The 15,633-nt window shown below is 34.5% G+C and overlaps 2 protein-coding genes across 12 annotated transcripts; both read left to right on the forward strand.

The window, feature by feature from the left end:
- Nucleotides 1–284: 284 nt before the first annotated feature.
- Nucleotides 285–7,799, forward strand: ARP2 (actin related protein 2). 11 transcript variants are annotated; one of them, XR_015817762.1, is made up of 16 exons: nt 285–443; nt 1,415–1,525; nt 2,795–2,929; nt 3,042–3,113; nt 3,208–3,286; nt 3,544–3,593; nt 4,065–4,168; nt 4,293–4,361; nt 4,441–4,504; nt 4,809–4,877; nt 5,273–5,356; nt 5,759–5,817; nt 6,043–6,109; nt 6,709–6,792; nt 6,992–7,180; nt 7,482–7,799. XR_015817762.1 is itself a non-coding variant. In XM_088215746.1 (16 exons), the coding sequence occupies exons 1-15, from the start codon at nt 402–404 to the stop codon at nt 7,070–7,072; spliced, it is 1,170 nt and encodes a 389-aa protein (XP_088071872.1). In that variant the 5' UTR covers nt 285–401; the 3' UTR covers nt 7,073–7,110; nt 7,482–7,799. The 11 variants fall into 11 exon arrangements, 7 of the variants coding, with proteins under 7 accessions (XP_088071872.1, XP_088071877.1, XP_088071864.1 ...); XR_015817765.1 differs by having other exon boundaries at nt 7,524–7,799; XM_088215746.1 differs by having other exon boundaries at nt 6,992–7,110.
- A 3,593-nt stretch (nt 7,800–11,392) lies between these two features.
- On the forward strand, nt 11,393–13,995 carry RWP1 (HXXXD-type acyl-transferase family protein). The gene is made up of 3 exons (XM_022056021.2): nt 11,393–11,616; nt 11,907–12,398; nt 12,835–13,995. The coding sequence occupies exons 1-3, from the start codon at nt 11,614–11,616 to the stop codon at nt 13,708–13,710; spliced, it is 1,371 nt and encodes a 456-aa protein (XP_021911713.1). The 5' UTR covers nt 11,393–11,613; the 3' UTR covers nt 13,711–13,995.
- The last annotated feature ends 1,638 nt before the right edge of the window (nt 13,996–15,633 follow it).

A 15,633-nucleotide genomic window follows, 5' to 3' on the forward strand; every position in this document is an offset into this window, starting at 1 on the left:
CGGTTAGACCAATAAAAATAAAGATTAATTTAAAATAATTTAATATTTATTTTTTTATATATATTTTAAATTATCATAAATTATTGGAATTAAGCAAACATTTCTTTTTTTATTTTAAGGAAATGTAGAGATTGATTCAAAGCAATTGGAAAATTATTTTTATCATTGTTTGAAAGATGAATAATTAAAATTAAGTGGAAAAGGAATAATTTGTTTCCGGAACGACGTCGTATTGAGAAATGAACTATTCCGCTCTGACCAGCGACCGACCAACGAGGCTCAAGTCTTTCCTTCAAGAAGACGTAATTTTTGTCGAAGAAAACCAGTTCGATGCAACGAAATAGAGGAGGAGGAGCACGAGCACGAGCACAAGCACGAGCACCCGGATCGGCAAGCAGGATATGGATAATAGAAACGTCGTCGTATGCGACAACGGCACCGGAGTACTCCTTCTCCCTCCTATATTTGCTTTTTATTTCTTCATCGTTAAACGTTTTTGTCTACATCCACAGAAGTTCATGATATCAGATATCTATCTTTTTCTTTTTTTATAAATATGCAATGAAATTAAGATTTACGCAGCTTGGTATCACCAATTATGCGCTGTTTAGATCTGCTCAGATTTTAAATTCTGTTTGTATCTGATATGGTCTGTTTGGGGGTTTGTTGGATTTGAACTGATTTAAGTGTTTAAGTTAAGCTTAAGCATTCGCTGATACATTTATGGAGTTTTTTATTGCGCATGGGTGAAAATGCCTGTGAGAATCTGCAAAGTTGGGCTGCGATGCGATTGAGAATTAAATGGCCAGTTGAATCATCCATTACTAACGGAAATAACTTCAGGTCTTTTATGTGGTTTTGAATGACTACTCTGCTTTCAGTTTTCCATGCTCTAGTTTGTTGTCTGCAAGGAATGGCTCCATTATTGACCATGGATTAGGAATAAGAATACGGTAGAAATGAGGTAAGATTGGATAAGAATAATTCCACGGGGTTATTTACGTTAGCGGAATTTCAAATTATTTCTTGTCCAAGCACATTACAAAACCTATATTAAAAAATGGAAAAAAAATCAAAGTAGGAGCTGAATTGGTATGATATATATATCAAATATGAAAATTGTGATGTATCTCAACATATCAAGAATGGAATTAGACTATAGTAAAACAATAAGAATGGAGTTGTCTCTGGGACCTTGTAGATATTTTGAGCGAACCTATCATGTAAATATTTTCGTACATGGCCAGCAGCCTTTGGTGTGTTGAATGGGTTTCTTTTTCAGTCAAAAGAATGGTATTCAACTAGGCAAAAAACTAAATGTGAAAAGCAATTATTTAGGAGGATATGCCAATTATGATGTTTTAACGTGAGTTATCTCTCATTGGTTTCTGAGGCTTGCTACTTTTCATTGCAGTATGTTAAATGTGGTTTTGCTGGAGAGAATTTTCCAACCTCTGTATTCCCTTGTGTGGTAGGGAGGCCTTTGTTGCGATATGAAGAATCCCTCATGGAACAACAGCTGAAGGTGAAGATGACTTTATTGTATCAGGGATGTGAAACATTTTATTCAATGGGGATTAGTAAAAATGATTTTGGTAATTATATTGATAAGATTCTTTTCCTTTGAGTTTTGGTGATGTCATCAGTTTTTACTTGGTTGCATAAGTGTTCCATATTCTCATATTTAGACATATGCAAGCATATATTTCTGTTGGTTGCATAAGTGTTCCATATTCTCATATTTAGACATATGCAAGCATATATTTCTGATGTTAATTAATTCTCTTAAGTGAGATTTTCATTGTCTTTTTCATGCCTAGTACATGAACTTTCCCGTTGTTGAGGTGCATACATCACTAGGGGAATGGGAGAGAGATCAGTTTCTGGAATGATGACTGGGTGGGCTGCTACAATACCAGAATTTATGAAATTGCTTGTGATAAGGAAGCCAAGGTGTGGGATAATTATGTGACGACGGGGGAGGGGTGGGTGTGGAATGTAAGAACTGTTAGAAACCTGCAGGACTAGGAAATTGATGAATTTTGTAAGCTGTTACAATGCTTGGACAGCATAAAATTAAATGATTCCAGAGATAAGTGGGTGTGGAAACCTGATATGAGGAAAGGTTTCTCTGTGAGGTCTATGTACATGGTTTTGTGTAAATGGAATAATTGCAGACCTAGCGATGGTGCTCCCTTCAAACAGATGTGTAAGAGTAAAGCTCCGCCTAGAGTGGCTTTTTTTACTTGGGAGGCTACGAAGGAATGCATTTTAACTATTGATATGCTTAAAAGAAGAGGAATCACTTTGGTTAACAGATGCTATGTGCAAATCGGATGAGGAAAGCTGCAATCACTTACTGCTGCGGTGTCCGAAGACCTACAGTTTATGGACTTTTGTGTTTGGGTTGTTGGGGTTGAATTGGGTTATGGCTGAGAATGTGAGCAGTGAGTTGTGGACTTGGACGAGTTTTTGTAAAAAGAGTAGGCATTTATTTTTAATTTCACTTACTATTTTTTGGGTTGTGTGGAAGGAAAGGAACGCGAGAGCGTTTGAGGACAATGAGACTAATTTTACATATCTTAGAGATAGATGGATACATACTTTTGGTTTTATTTTGCTTGGTCATGACATTAATGATTGGGAGGATTTGGGGATGGTCATAGACCATTTAATTGACTTACTAGCTTATGTACTTGGGTGATACCTCCTTGATATTTTTGTGAATAATATCTTTTCTTTTTTATTTAAAAAAAAAATTTAATTCTAATAAGCTTTGCCCGGTTACATTTAGGACATTGTTGTTGGAGAAGCTTGTGCAGATTTGCGGCATCAATTGGATATATCTTATCCTGTCCACAATGGTATTGTGCAGAACTGGGATGATATGGGACATGTGTGGGATCGTGCTTTTTACCATGAATTAAAAGTAATAATTCTGATGCTTCTAGTGATATGAAAATTCAAAATTTTCAGTTCCTACTTTCTTTTTCTCGTATCGTCTCTCAGGTGTCTAACTCTTCTACATTCTCCATCAATAGATCAACCCAACAGAATGTAAGATCTTACTCACAGATCCGCCTCTTAATCCCTCAAAAAACCGTGAAAAAATGGTTTGTGATTTAGTTTTATGATACCGTGCTTGATTTTTTTTCTTGTCATAATTAAGTTGCACCATATTCGTATTATTTGGATTTGATGTAACAGGTAGAGACCATGTTTGAAAAGTACAACTTTGCTGGTGTTTTCATTCAAATCCAGGCTGTTTTGACTTTGTATGCTCAAGGTGCTTATGAAGATGATTGAAGGTTTAGATTTAATTTCATTTAGTAATTTATGAAGTTTTTTTGAATGCCTCTGAAGACCATGGAAACTTTTTCTCCAAACTGCATAATTACTTACAAGAAAACTTGCTAAAGTTTTCTTGTAGAAGCAAGAACTATTGTTTTTTTCTTTTTCCAACTTATACACCACTGTTAATGCTGGTAGTGTTAAGTTCCTTTATTTTTGAAGTGCAATTCACATAACCTTGAATTCTAACAGGTTTACTTACTGGATTGGTTATTGACTCTGGTGATGGTGTCACTCATGTGGTAACCTCTGACAACCTTTTATTCACTAAAATCAGCAGTGTTTCAGACTATTCCAAATGTGTCTCCATTACCTCATTGTAGCTTGATTAGTTTTTTTGGATGTTGCTTGTGGATAAAATTATTATTTTGATATTTAGCATTTGGATGAACTCATCCTATGTCAAAGCATTTTCGTTTCATCTTTAGTAATTTCTCTCTCTCCTCCTTCCCCTGCCACCCATCTTGCCCCTCATCCAAATAATGATAGAACTAAAAATAATGCATGATAGTATCTTCAAATTCTTAGACCTTCCAACTTCATTGAGTGTTTTCTTCTAGCATGTATTGATTTACGTATGATTATTCTGCAGCCTGCATCTGCATCTCACTTTGGCAAAGGAGAAAATCTATAGCATTGTGACACTGTACGGAGTGCAGTGTTGGCACACTACAGGTTAATCCTAGTGCGTATTTTGTTGCCTTTATGTGCAGGTTCCTGTTGTTGATGGTTATTCCTTCCCTCATCTTACCAAGCGAATGAATGTAGCTGGCAGACACATAACATCTTACCTTGTTGATTTACTTTCACGAAGAGGGTGAGGGTCAGGGCCAGTTCTTTGTCAAATATGTTAAAAAAATAAAAAATTAATTAATGGCTGCCAGAATCTTTGTCATCAGATGGTCTTTGTTTAATTGGATACAAAAATGTGTTTCTTACAGATATTCAATGAATAGAACTGCTGACTTTGAAACTGTTAGGCAAGTCAAAGAGAAACTATGCTACATAAGGTGAACAAAGCAATCATGGTGCAGTTTTTTTATGGAAATAATTGCATGATGATACAATATTGCTTCTGGTATCCTGCAGTTATGACTACAAGAGAGAATATCAGCTAGGGCTTGAGACCACTATCCTTGTTAAGAATTATACTGTGAGTAAATTCTTCTTGCAGTTTGTAAATCTTCCAATGGTGATTTCTCTTTAAATATTCCTGTTGTCACAATCTTAAGAATGGCCTTACAAAGCAACATGATAGGGGCTCATGCTTGAATATGCAATATTGTAGTTTTGCCTTACTGTGAAAGGAAAATGGAAAAAAATATTGCATAATTCCCATTTGGTTTTAGTTTATTTTATCTGCTTATGCTATCTCTCTCTCTCTCTCTCTCTCTCTCTGTGCAATACTTTCTCTAAGAGTTATTATATAATGAACTGACTGACATCTGCTTAATCAGCTTCCTGATGGAAGGGTTATTAAAGTTGGCACAGAACGGTTCCAGGCCCCAGAGGCTCTTTTTACACCAGTGAGTCATACTTCCCTTGTATGCATACTGTGGTATAAGAAATTTCTATGCTATATAATTGCTCATCTAAATATTGGTTCTGTCTTGAAATTAACTAATTACTTTTCTGACAAAAAGTCCATTTACGTTGTGTTTGATGGTTCAGATTAGTTTTGGCTTTCTGCCACTCGACATGTCCATGATGGATCTCATTAATTTAGATGCAAGAATGACTAGTTACAAAATAATATTTGTTTAGGACCAGAACCTGCTGATATGATGTCACTATTAAGAGCTTTATTGCTCTCATCCACGATATCGTTTAGAGTTATCACATGCTAAAATTATGAGGTTCTTTGCTGGCAGAAATAATAGTAAATAATCAAATGAAAATCAAGCAATGATTATTTTTGCAGGAGCTCATAGATGTTGAAGGTGACGGAATGGCTGACATGGTTTTCCGCTGCATTCAGGAAATGGATATTGACAACAGGATGATGGTATGTATTAAGTTTATATCTTCTATTTCATAAACTTTATATCTATTGTTATTTTTTCAGGAAGGATGCTGAAGATAGCTTCTTATGAAATTTTTTTCTTTTCAATTAAAGTAGATTAAAAATAAAAATACATACCATGTAGATAAAAAATACGCTGGTATTTGCTGTTGGTTGCCTTTTCAAAACTGCCCTCTTACTTTCATGTGTCATATGATGGAAGACGCAGCCTCTAATGGATCTATTTCCTCATGCTCCATTTTAATTTTTTTTTGTATAGTTATCCCATAATGTTCTCATTTTTCTAGAATGTATCTGCAATTGCTTTGGTAATCATAAATTCAAGCATGTAGAACTGGCCGCCTGCTATGAACTTCTGATTTTTCTCATGTTTGATCTTTGCAGCTCTACCAGCATATTGTTTTAAGTGGAGGCAGCACCATGTATCCTGGATTACCTAGTCGGTAATATCTCAATATTTCTCTTGAGGGATTTAAATCATGGTCCTCTTTTCAAAGATATCTAATGATGCATCGACTTGTAGTTTGTGCTATATTTGATAGGATTGCTGTGTTCGAACTTTGAGATAACTTTCTGAATTCTTTTCTTTCTGAGTGCTGGGCCATGTGGTCTTCATGGTTTCCTCATTTTTTAACATGGTTACCAGTGAGCTTCTTCATTTGTTTCAGCCTGGAGAAAGAAATCCTGGATCGATATCTTGAAGCAGTTCTGAAGGGAAATAAAGATGGGCTAAAGGTGAGATCTGAGCTATACCCATTTATTTGAGAGACTTATCTCTAAAGCTTCAGTAACTTTCCTTTTGTCTTATACAGCAATAAATGATCTTTTGCACCAGTGAATTATATAAAAGTCACCCAACAAACAGTGAGAAAATATGGAGAAAATAAAAAATAAGGAGCTTCATGCAGCCAAGGTGCAACAAGAATTATGTTTTGAGTAGATGGAAATTGTATACACAGAAATAAGTGTTAACTAAAGTGGACATAATATACTTAGGTAACTTTTTAGTACATATTTTGCAGACCTTGTATTTCATATTTAGGAGAATGTTTTCTTTAATTTTCAGCGTACTGTACTTCTCAATATCGTGTTTTGAGAGACCATGCATGAAGGTTACATTTTTCAGATGTTTCTGGCCCATTATTAGGCAATTACATGACTAAAAAGCTCTCTTTTTTTAATTGTGGAACGGGAGAAAATCATTAGATACATGACTTGAACTGTGAATCTGCAAGTTTTACTGAGCACCAGCTTCAATTTTTTATTTTTTTCCTTTTCTTCATTTTCATATCTTGTAACTTTTTCCAAAGAAGTGTTTCATATCTTTCTAACAGAAACTGAGGTTGCGGATTGAGGATCCACCACGAAGAAAACACATGGTGTACCTTGGAGGTGCAGTTCTTGCAGGCATTATGAAAGTATATCTCTCTCTTTTTCTCTCTCCTGCGCATATAAGAGTGTGGACACACTTACATGCTTACAAATGAAAGATGCAATGACTATTGTGGACAGTCCTTTGTGGGAAATTTTTCAAAATGAAAAATAATTTGTTACATTTGTTGGAACCATTGAGTTGAGTCATATAAGAAATTTGGATGTGGTGGGTAACTTATGCAGGATGCACCTGAATTTTGGATTAGCAGAGAAGATTATCTGGAGGAAGGAATTCGTTGTCTAATCAAGTGCGGCCAGGCCTAAGTTCTGGATACCAGTCTGCCTGTGACCTACAAGCAAAGGTGTGGCCTAGGCTTAAGTTTTAGATACCAGTTTGCATGTGACCTACCAGCAAAGGTGTTGAAGCCACTCGTAAGTAAGGGACTGATGCTAAGTTTAGTCTCATTTATAACGATCTGCCATGTGTAAAATTGTTCCCAGTGTATAGGATAATTTATTAAAGTCAATAATTACTGGCAGTGGCTTTTCAATTCCTCAGCCTTGTACCATTATAACCAGAAAGATTAAAACAAAATAATAGATTCTTTCCTGTTTAATTTCCTTTTTTGTAATAATTAGAAAAATGTATAATTCAAAACTTATACTCATTTTGGCTTATTCTCAGCTTTTGTTTTCATCTGGGTAAGTTACTGTTCATATATCTGCTATCCAGGTTTCAAGAGCTTCATTTGCTACTCTCTTAACTCTTATACAGCCTAGTGTGATATTTCATCAACAAGCACAAAGATTCAGGCTTTTTAGGAGGGGCAACTATCGTGATGTGAAGGCCAAGATGGGTTTGGATTTTGGACACTACAATCCTACTAAAATGACAGCAAAGGCCTATGTCCACATCACTGGAAATTCTCAAGGTAATATGGTTTGATTCTTGAGAAAGTTATTATGACTTGTAATATATTCACTGTTATATTTTATGGGTTACTGTTATAATTTTATGGGTTAGTATTATGATACTATATTTTTATCTTCATGCCGAAATGCTTTTACATTTTATGTTGAATCAATTAGTTTTTTTTTCACTTTATAAGATGTAGGAAATGACACCATAAAAAACATTAAAAGAGAAGAGATTTGTCATTTTGTTCTGCATTCCGAAGAAAAAGGATTTGAATTGAAAGTATGGTTTATGAATTAGTAAAATTTTCATGGCAAAAAAATATATCATAAACAAATTTTTGTCATTGCTTGATGTTTATTTGATATCTCTCTTAAATTTATACAACTAAATTATTTCAATTAAAAACAAAATAGCAATTTAATGCAATGGTGAAATTGAGGCACATGGATTCATGTGGCAGTAATAAGTGGGTGCTACTGTGGTGCCTCTAGGGCATCAATTCTTTTTTTTTTTTTTTTTAAAAAAAGATAACTAGTCTCAAACTTTTAGAATTATACAATTCAAAACTATTGCAGCAGGTAAAAGGTCTGTTTTTCTAGTGTTCCATAATTTACAGAATTTATTTTACGAACGAATTTTTTTTCTGTCCAAATCTATTTTAAAATTAGTTCCTGAGCTGATTTCTATTCACCAACCATATCTTTTCTGCCCATTTCTCCTCTTTGTTGTCTTGCTTTTTTTTCTTTAGTTGCATTGAGATATTCCCTTTTGGTCACATACATAAAGAATAAATGAGAGATCTGATTCATAGCTCCTTAAGTCTTTCCCATTAATCCTAGCTCTTTGCACCTCCAGGCTCCAACAAGAGGAATGGAGCTCCCTTTTCTAATTGCATGATAACAAGATATCCTGCTATTGATTTCATCACATGAATTTGTTCGACCCCGATTTAGAGATTGACTAATACCCAGTTGGTTGAGAGAAGGGAGATAAATCAATCTGATAACGAGGTGTTTTGATGATTTGGGTGGGTTGTACTGGTGATTTAGCAAACATTTGAGAAAATTTGTTCATTTTAGCATGCTTAGTTGTCATAAGAACGAACTTAGTAACTAGAAACTATTCAGTAAGATGAGGGTCAGATACTAAAATAGGAAAAAGATATTAGGTTCCTACCAAAGATATGTTTAAGCTGAATTATTTGTAATGAAGATACAATTCAGATTGGGGGTAGAACAAGTTTTAATCTTTTTCCCTGCTCTATAGGAGTCAGTTATTCAGGAATCAAATAAGTTGTGCGTTTCTAATAGCTCTGATATACACATAATCTATATATATATATATATATATATATATATATAGATATGATTTAAGTCCTTGCCTGTTGGAAAAAAGATCAAAAGGCCAAGTTCTTCAAGTTAAAAGGAATTAGGATTTCCTACTGAAAAGACTGTAGGTGAACTCAGGCAATTGTTCCCTCTAGGTTTTTAAGAAATCATGCTTTAGTTCAACATATTATATTTGAGTGTTGACATATTTTATTGATTTTGAGTACTATATTGAACATTGAAGTTTTTTTGGCTGCAAAGACCTAATTAACTATTGACGAAGCATAAGATGATGCTTTTTGGGTATTTGCATTGAATGAAAAAAAACACTTCGGCTTAGTTTGGGATAAATGAGCATGAAATTGGAATTCATTTGCAAATGAATTCTACAATGAAATTTAATTTAATTTTTCAAATAAATTATTGTATTTTATGGAATTTAATACATTATTAGACTATTATGTGGAATAAAATTCATTTAAATTCATTTTTTTTTTAATTTTCATATAAATACACTTATAGTTTTTTCTTTTCAAAATTCATTCAAATTCAATTTTTTTGTTTTTATATAAATACCCTTCACATTTTATTTTACAAAATTCATGACCAAATTCGTCATTATATTTTTATTAGGCTAATATATATATATATATATATGTGTGTGTGTGTGTGTACATACATATATACTTATATACATTATCCAATCCCAGTGAAACTGGGATAGTGAATTGTTATAAGCATATTAATGGTATATATACTATTATGTACATAATTTGTTATATAGACACGCGCACACAGTCGGTTACGTATAGCAACATATTGAAGTATAAATTGTTATTATACATTGTTATATATATTACTATTATTCTTGTAGTTACTGTTGTGTGTTTGTATAAACTGTGATGTACTTGACATATATTAACAGATAATATCTATATATATATATATACACATATACAGAAATAAACATTACTGATATTTCATAATTTTTTGTTATATTTTGTTATCATTTGACTGCATGATCTTATTATTTTAACTATCAATTTTTAGTTTCTTCTCTCTCAATTGACATAATGAAAGTTGATGATAGTAAATAATACCCCAACGGTAATAAAATATTGTGAAATTTACTCTTCATCAGACTTCTTATCTTATTAATCACTAATCAAAGATTTCATGATTTTGGCTGATACCCAATTGCAAGTTCTGGTTAACTCGGCAGGTAGAAGGAAAAATGATAGAAGACTTGTAAAAACCAAGTAACCATCAATCACACTGAAGTGTTAAATTGTCCAATAAGCAGTCAACATTTCAAGTAGTGACTTATAGATTTAATAATTGAAAGACTAATTTAAACCAATTATATTACAAAGTTTTTTATTAATTTCAGAATTTTAATAGATAATGTTGGATGTTTTAGTACATTATGTTTATTCCAACTAAATAAATTTAGTTATTATAAAATATTTATTTTGCCTTAAATATATGATATTAAATTTAATTTGATCATTATAATTCTATTAACATATTAATAAATTAAATTTTATATTTTGTTAAATCAAATATATAGATAGTTATTGTTAATTTATAATACATTTATAAAGTGACAAGTTCTTTATTCTCGTGGTGCAAATATTTAACCACTAAATTAATGGACAGTAACATTATATTTAGAGTCTTATATAATTTTAAAATTTACGATGACATACTTTAATATTAATTATTTATGTATAAAATATTTCACAGTGAAAAAAATATATGTAACAATAGTAATGAAAACCCATGATACTAAATAGTCCTACCCCTCTTCCAGAATCAAAGAATAATTATCTTCCAAAAACAAAATATCAGTCTAAAAAGAAAAAAGCAATCAACCTAATGCGAATACAATATTGTACCAAACACTTAACGGAAAAAAAATCAATCAACAGCCTTAACTACTCCCTAAATCTAAAATACAAAAAAGCAGAAGAAAACAAATATAAAATATAGTATGTATATATACATAATGATGTGTTAATAAGTAAAATTGGGATGCCAACCCTACCAACCTATTCCACTAATTACACTTCCACACACAAAAGCAAGCCTTTTTCCTTCTATATGTTGTGTGGTTATGTTAGGTTTTATGATCAGTGGCCTACCTCCTCCCACCAATATGACCAAGAATTAATCCAATCTCCAAACAAGCCTCTATTAGTATATACACACACACACATACAAACACAAATATATATAGTCAATTCTTCAATTTTGAAACAAGAAAGATATAACCCTCCAATCAACACTAAACACCTCTTCTTTTTCCACCTTTCTCATTTCTTGAACAAGTAAAATCCAAAAATTTGGTCAACTTTCCACTTATATATATTCATATATATATATATATATATATATGGGAGAAGAACCCAAAATTCAAAAAGGGCCATTTACAAATCCCTGACACTCAACACCACTAATTCTTCTCTGCAGTTGCAATCAGAAAACCCCCCTTTTTTTCTCTCTTATTAGTTTCCAGTTTTCTTTCACTGCGAGCTTCTGCTCTGAGTTTCTGAGCATTCCTTTGCAGTTTCTTCAGAAGGGTCTTTCTCTGCCTTTACTCACTCAACTTTACTCACATGGTATATATGCTCCCTCTCCTCTATATGTATTTACATATATATATATATATCTTCTCTCTCTCTATATATATATACATGTATGATTAATGTATTTGAAAACGTATGTTATATTATTTATCGTGCAAATGGTTCTATTTAATAATATAATACGTTATTTTCTCTGTACGTTATTTAATTATATGATATATGTGTGTGTATATTTTTGAAATTATTTTTATTTATTAAAAAATTTATTCCATAATTTTATATAAACTCCTCGCACCACCTAATCGGTTGATAAAACCACGCAGGGTGCAGAGGTTCCACAATCTGAACCAACAATGTCAAACATCACCTCCAACGGGGCAGCAGCCAACTCGGTGTTTCAACTCAGCGTGAAGCAACTCGGAGAGCCAACTCTGGTAACTCCGGCGGAAGAAACCGACAAGGGCCCGTACTTCCTCTCCAACCTCGACCAGAACGTCGCCGTAAGCGTACGTACAATCTACTGCTTCAAGTCTGAGGAGAGAGGCAACGAGGACGCCGGAGAAGTGATCAGGAATGCTCTGAGAAAAGTTCTGGTTCATTACCACCCACTCGCCGGCCGGCTGACGATCAGCTCGGAAGGAAAGCTGATTGTAAACTGCGGCGGAGAAGGAGCGGTGTTCGTGGAGGCGGAAGCTAACTGCGGCATCGACCAGATTGGTGATATAACGAAACCCGACCCGGAAACTCTGGGGAAGCTGGTTTATGAGGTGCCTGACGCCAAGAATATACTGGAGATTCCTCCTCTTGTTGCTCAGGTAAAAATAATAATTTATAAATTTTTTTTTTAAATCTTACTAAACACTTAAAAATATTAATTTATAAATTTAAGAAGATTATAAATATATATTTTTTAATTTTTTCAAAAAATTATAATTCATGAATTAAAATTAATTATTATTAATTTATTTAGAATTTTAAAATTATTTTAGTTATATATATAAAATTTTTTTGCACAGCCATAAATTATTTCTTATTCCTCACATTTTTAACAAAACATTACATTGAATTAGTTTATCTCTTAAAATTTTTCCCAACAATCACAAAATTAAAACTTAATTAGTATCTCATCTTCTTCTTCCCGTTTTCAACGAGGCATTATCTTGAGTGTTTTAAATTTTTCTCAAACTAGTCGTATATTGTGTATTATATAATATATGCATAGTTATATGTATAGATATACATACATTTCAGGTCACCAAATTCAAGTGTGGAGGCTTTGTTCTGGGATTATGCATGAACCACTGCATGTTCGATGGAATCGCAGCAATGGAGTTCGTCAACTCATGGGGTGAAACAGCCAGAGGATTACCACTTTCAGTCCCTCCATTCTCCGACCGAACCATTCTCATATCCCGAAACCCGCCGCAAATCCACCACCTCCACCAAGAATTCGCCGAGATTCACGACAACTCTTCCCCCGGCGCCGGCGCCGGCGACGACATCTACAACCACCAATCTATGGTCTACAGCTCCTTCTGTTTCGACCCAGACAAGCTCAAAAAACTCAAGGCGACCGCCATGGAAGACGGAGCTCTCGACAACTGCACCACCTTCCAAACCCTCTCAGCATTCGTCTGGAAAGCTCGAACCAAAGCGCTTAAAATCCGCCATGACCAACAAACCAAGCTCCTTTTCGCCGTCGATGCGCGGTCCAAGTTCAATCCTCCACTCCCCAACGGCTACTTCGGAAACGGAATTATCTTGACGAGCTCCATTTGCCAAGCCGGCGAGCTCCTCGAGAAGCCATTATCGTTCGCCGTCGGACGTGTTCAGGAAGCGATCAAGATGGTTGCGGATGGGTACATGAGATCCGCCATTGATTACTTTGAGGTGACGAGAGCAAGGCCGTCGCTGGCGTCGAGTTTGGTGATCACGACGTGGTCGAGACTGGAGTTTCACACGACGGATTTTGGGTGGGGTCAGCCGGTTCTGTCAGGTCCGGTGGCGTTGCCGGAGAAGGAGGTGATCTTGTTTCTGTCTCACGGGAAAGAGAGAAGGAGCATTAATGTTCTTCTGGGTTTGCCGGCTCCCGCCATGAAAATCTTTCAAGAAATTATGCATATATAGATTTTATAACATATATATATATATCACGATAGAAGAAGCAGAGATCGATCTGTTTTTCTTTTTCATTTCATCAATTGGTTTTGTTGTTTGTTACTGTCTAAGATTCAATAATTTGTTTGAAGTTTGGTGGGTTGGTTCATGGATGTTGATCGTGGTTAAAGAAAATACATGCATGGCCAAAGCATATTCATGTATACGTTAGACATATATATATATATATATGTAGAGGCTATGTATGTATCTTTTACGTGGGAATATTAAAGGTGAACTTATATGTTTAATTTATAAATATTTATTTAAAAATAATCATATATAAGCTATGCATGTATGATTTTTTCAAAGTTTGATTTTTTCATTTTATTTCATAAGAGTTTATAAAAACTTTAAGTTACATCTTTTGATGGAATAGAAAATTAATATTATTTTTTAACAAATAAATTGTTAAAGTTTGAATAATATAAAATTGTAAATTATATTAACTTATGTAGATATTTGTTAAAAATATAGTTCGAATGTGACATTCAAGATGTCCTGTGACACACACCTCGTATTCAAACAAATCACCAATGAAGTCCTTCAAATCAATTATATTCTATGTATTTAAAATTATTAAGATTAGTGAACAATATATTTATCATTTAGATTTCAATTCTGCTATAATAAGAAAAATCAACAAAAAACTCATGAAATGTTCTCGGTCACTGCGTGAGTATTAAATGGATAGACGTCTTGTACAATCTATTACACATTTATCTATCTAATTTCTGATTTTTTCTAGGTGGGATCTCCCAAGTTGAGACTTTGGGTTCCCCTCCAGTCTTACTAGATCTGCAAATAACATATAATGAGCACAATTTAACTCAGTAAAATAAATTCAAAACTTAAATATGATATGAAAATACATTCGAACATCTACTCTAGTATTACTCCACTCCCCATCCTCGTATTTCTCTCCCCACACCCTCTTATTCTTTCACCCTACTCTATTCCTAATTTACCTTTAAACACCAAACACTATATCTTAGTTCAGCCATACAAGCCACTCATCAGCCTCAATCTGGTCACACACGCACCTCGACCTTTTGACCGCACACACACTCCCTTCTCCGCCTTGGTTAGTCACACACGCACTCTATTTCCACCACTCCACCATCGGCTTCACTTAGCCACACACCCCAACCTTTCCTTGGCCACACACACACCCCAACAGTAATATACAACCACACACACACACACATCAAGCCCTCCTTTGGCCATAATCATGCCGATTATATACTACCGCACACACACACACCGACCATTCCCAACCACGTACATTGATAGTATACTGCCACTCACGCACACATCGACCGTTCCCGGCCACGCACATTGGCAGTATATTGCTCCTCACGCACACACGACCTTCCTGTGGCCACAACATACCGATCTTCCCTGATCACACCCGCACAACAACAACACACATGCCACACTACTCACAGTATATATACCACGTACTTGATATTGAATAAATACTTATGCCGACACCACTTTCTACTCTACCATTGCTTGTAGTTCTCATCTTCTCCAGTCCCGATTATCGACACATCGCTAGCAAAATCGCTCCCAAACCTCACCATGCCTTGACCTAACTCCATTTCGGCCGATTGTCTTCCCTCTCCCTCTCTTACACTCAGCTCACAAATCCAATTCACACCTCCTTTCCTCCTCCTGTTCGGAATTCCTCCATATCAATAATCTACACAGAAATTTAATCTCTATATCACCGTAATAATATCTGAGTATATGAATTTATCTTACCTCTAGCTTCTAGCTCCTCATAGCTTAATAAAATTCTCTCCACCGGTACGTTTCTTTGACTTGCTATTACTAATCTCACTTTCCCCTCTTCCCTCTCCTTCCTCCTTATCGACTAACTCCCTCTCT

The sequence above is a fragment of the Carica papaya genome, chromosome 1 (assembly GCF_054855325.1).
Source record: "Carica papaya isolate Zhongbai chromosome 1, ASM5485532v1, whole genome shotgun sequence".
Classification (NCBI taxonomy): Eukaryota; Viridiplantae; Streptophyta; class Magnoliopsida; order Brassicales; family Caricaceae; genus Carica; species Carica papaya.

What these genes read in the sequence shown, in the direction of transcription:
- ARP2 (XM_088215746.1), top strand. Translation starts at nt 402, where the DNA reads ATGGATAATAGAAACGTCGTCGTATGCGACAACGGCACCGGA. An exon ending in TCATGGAACAACAGCTGAAG is followed by an intron (nt 1,526 to 2,794) that starts GTGAAGATGACT and finishes GGTTACATTTAG; the next exon opens with GACATTGTTGTTGGAGAAGC. An exon ending in TCCTTGTTAAGAATTATACT is followed by an intron (nt 4,505 to 4,808) that starts GTGAGTAAATTC and finishes CTGCTTAATCAG; the next exon opens with CTTCCTGATGGAAGGGTTAT.
- RWP1 (XM_022056021.2), top strand. An exon ending in TTCCTCCTCTTGTTGCTCAG is followed by an intron (nt 12,399 to 12,834) that starts GTAAAAATAATA and finishes CATACATTTCAG; the next exon opens with GTCACCAAATTCAAGTGTGG.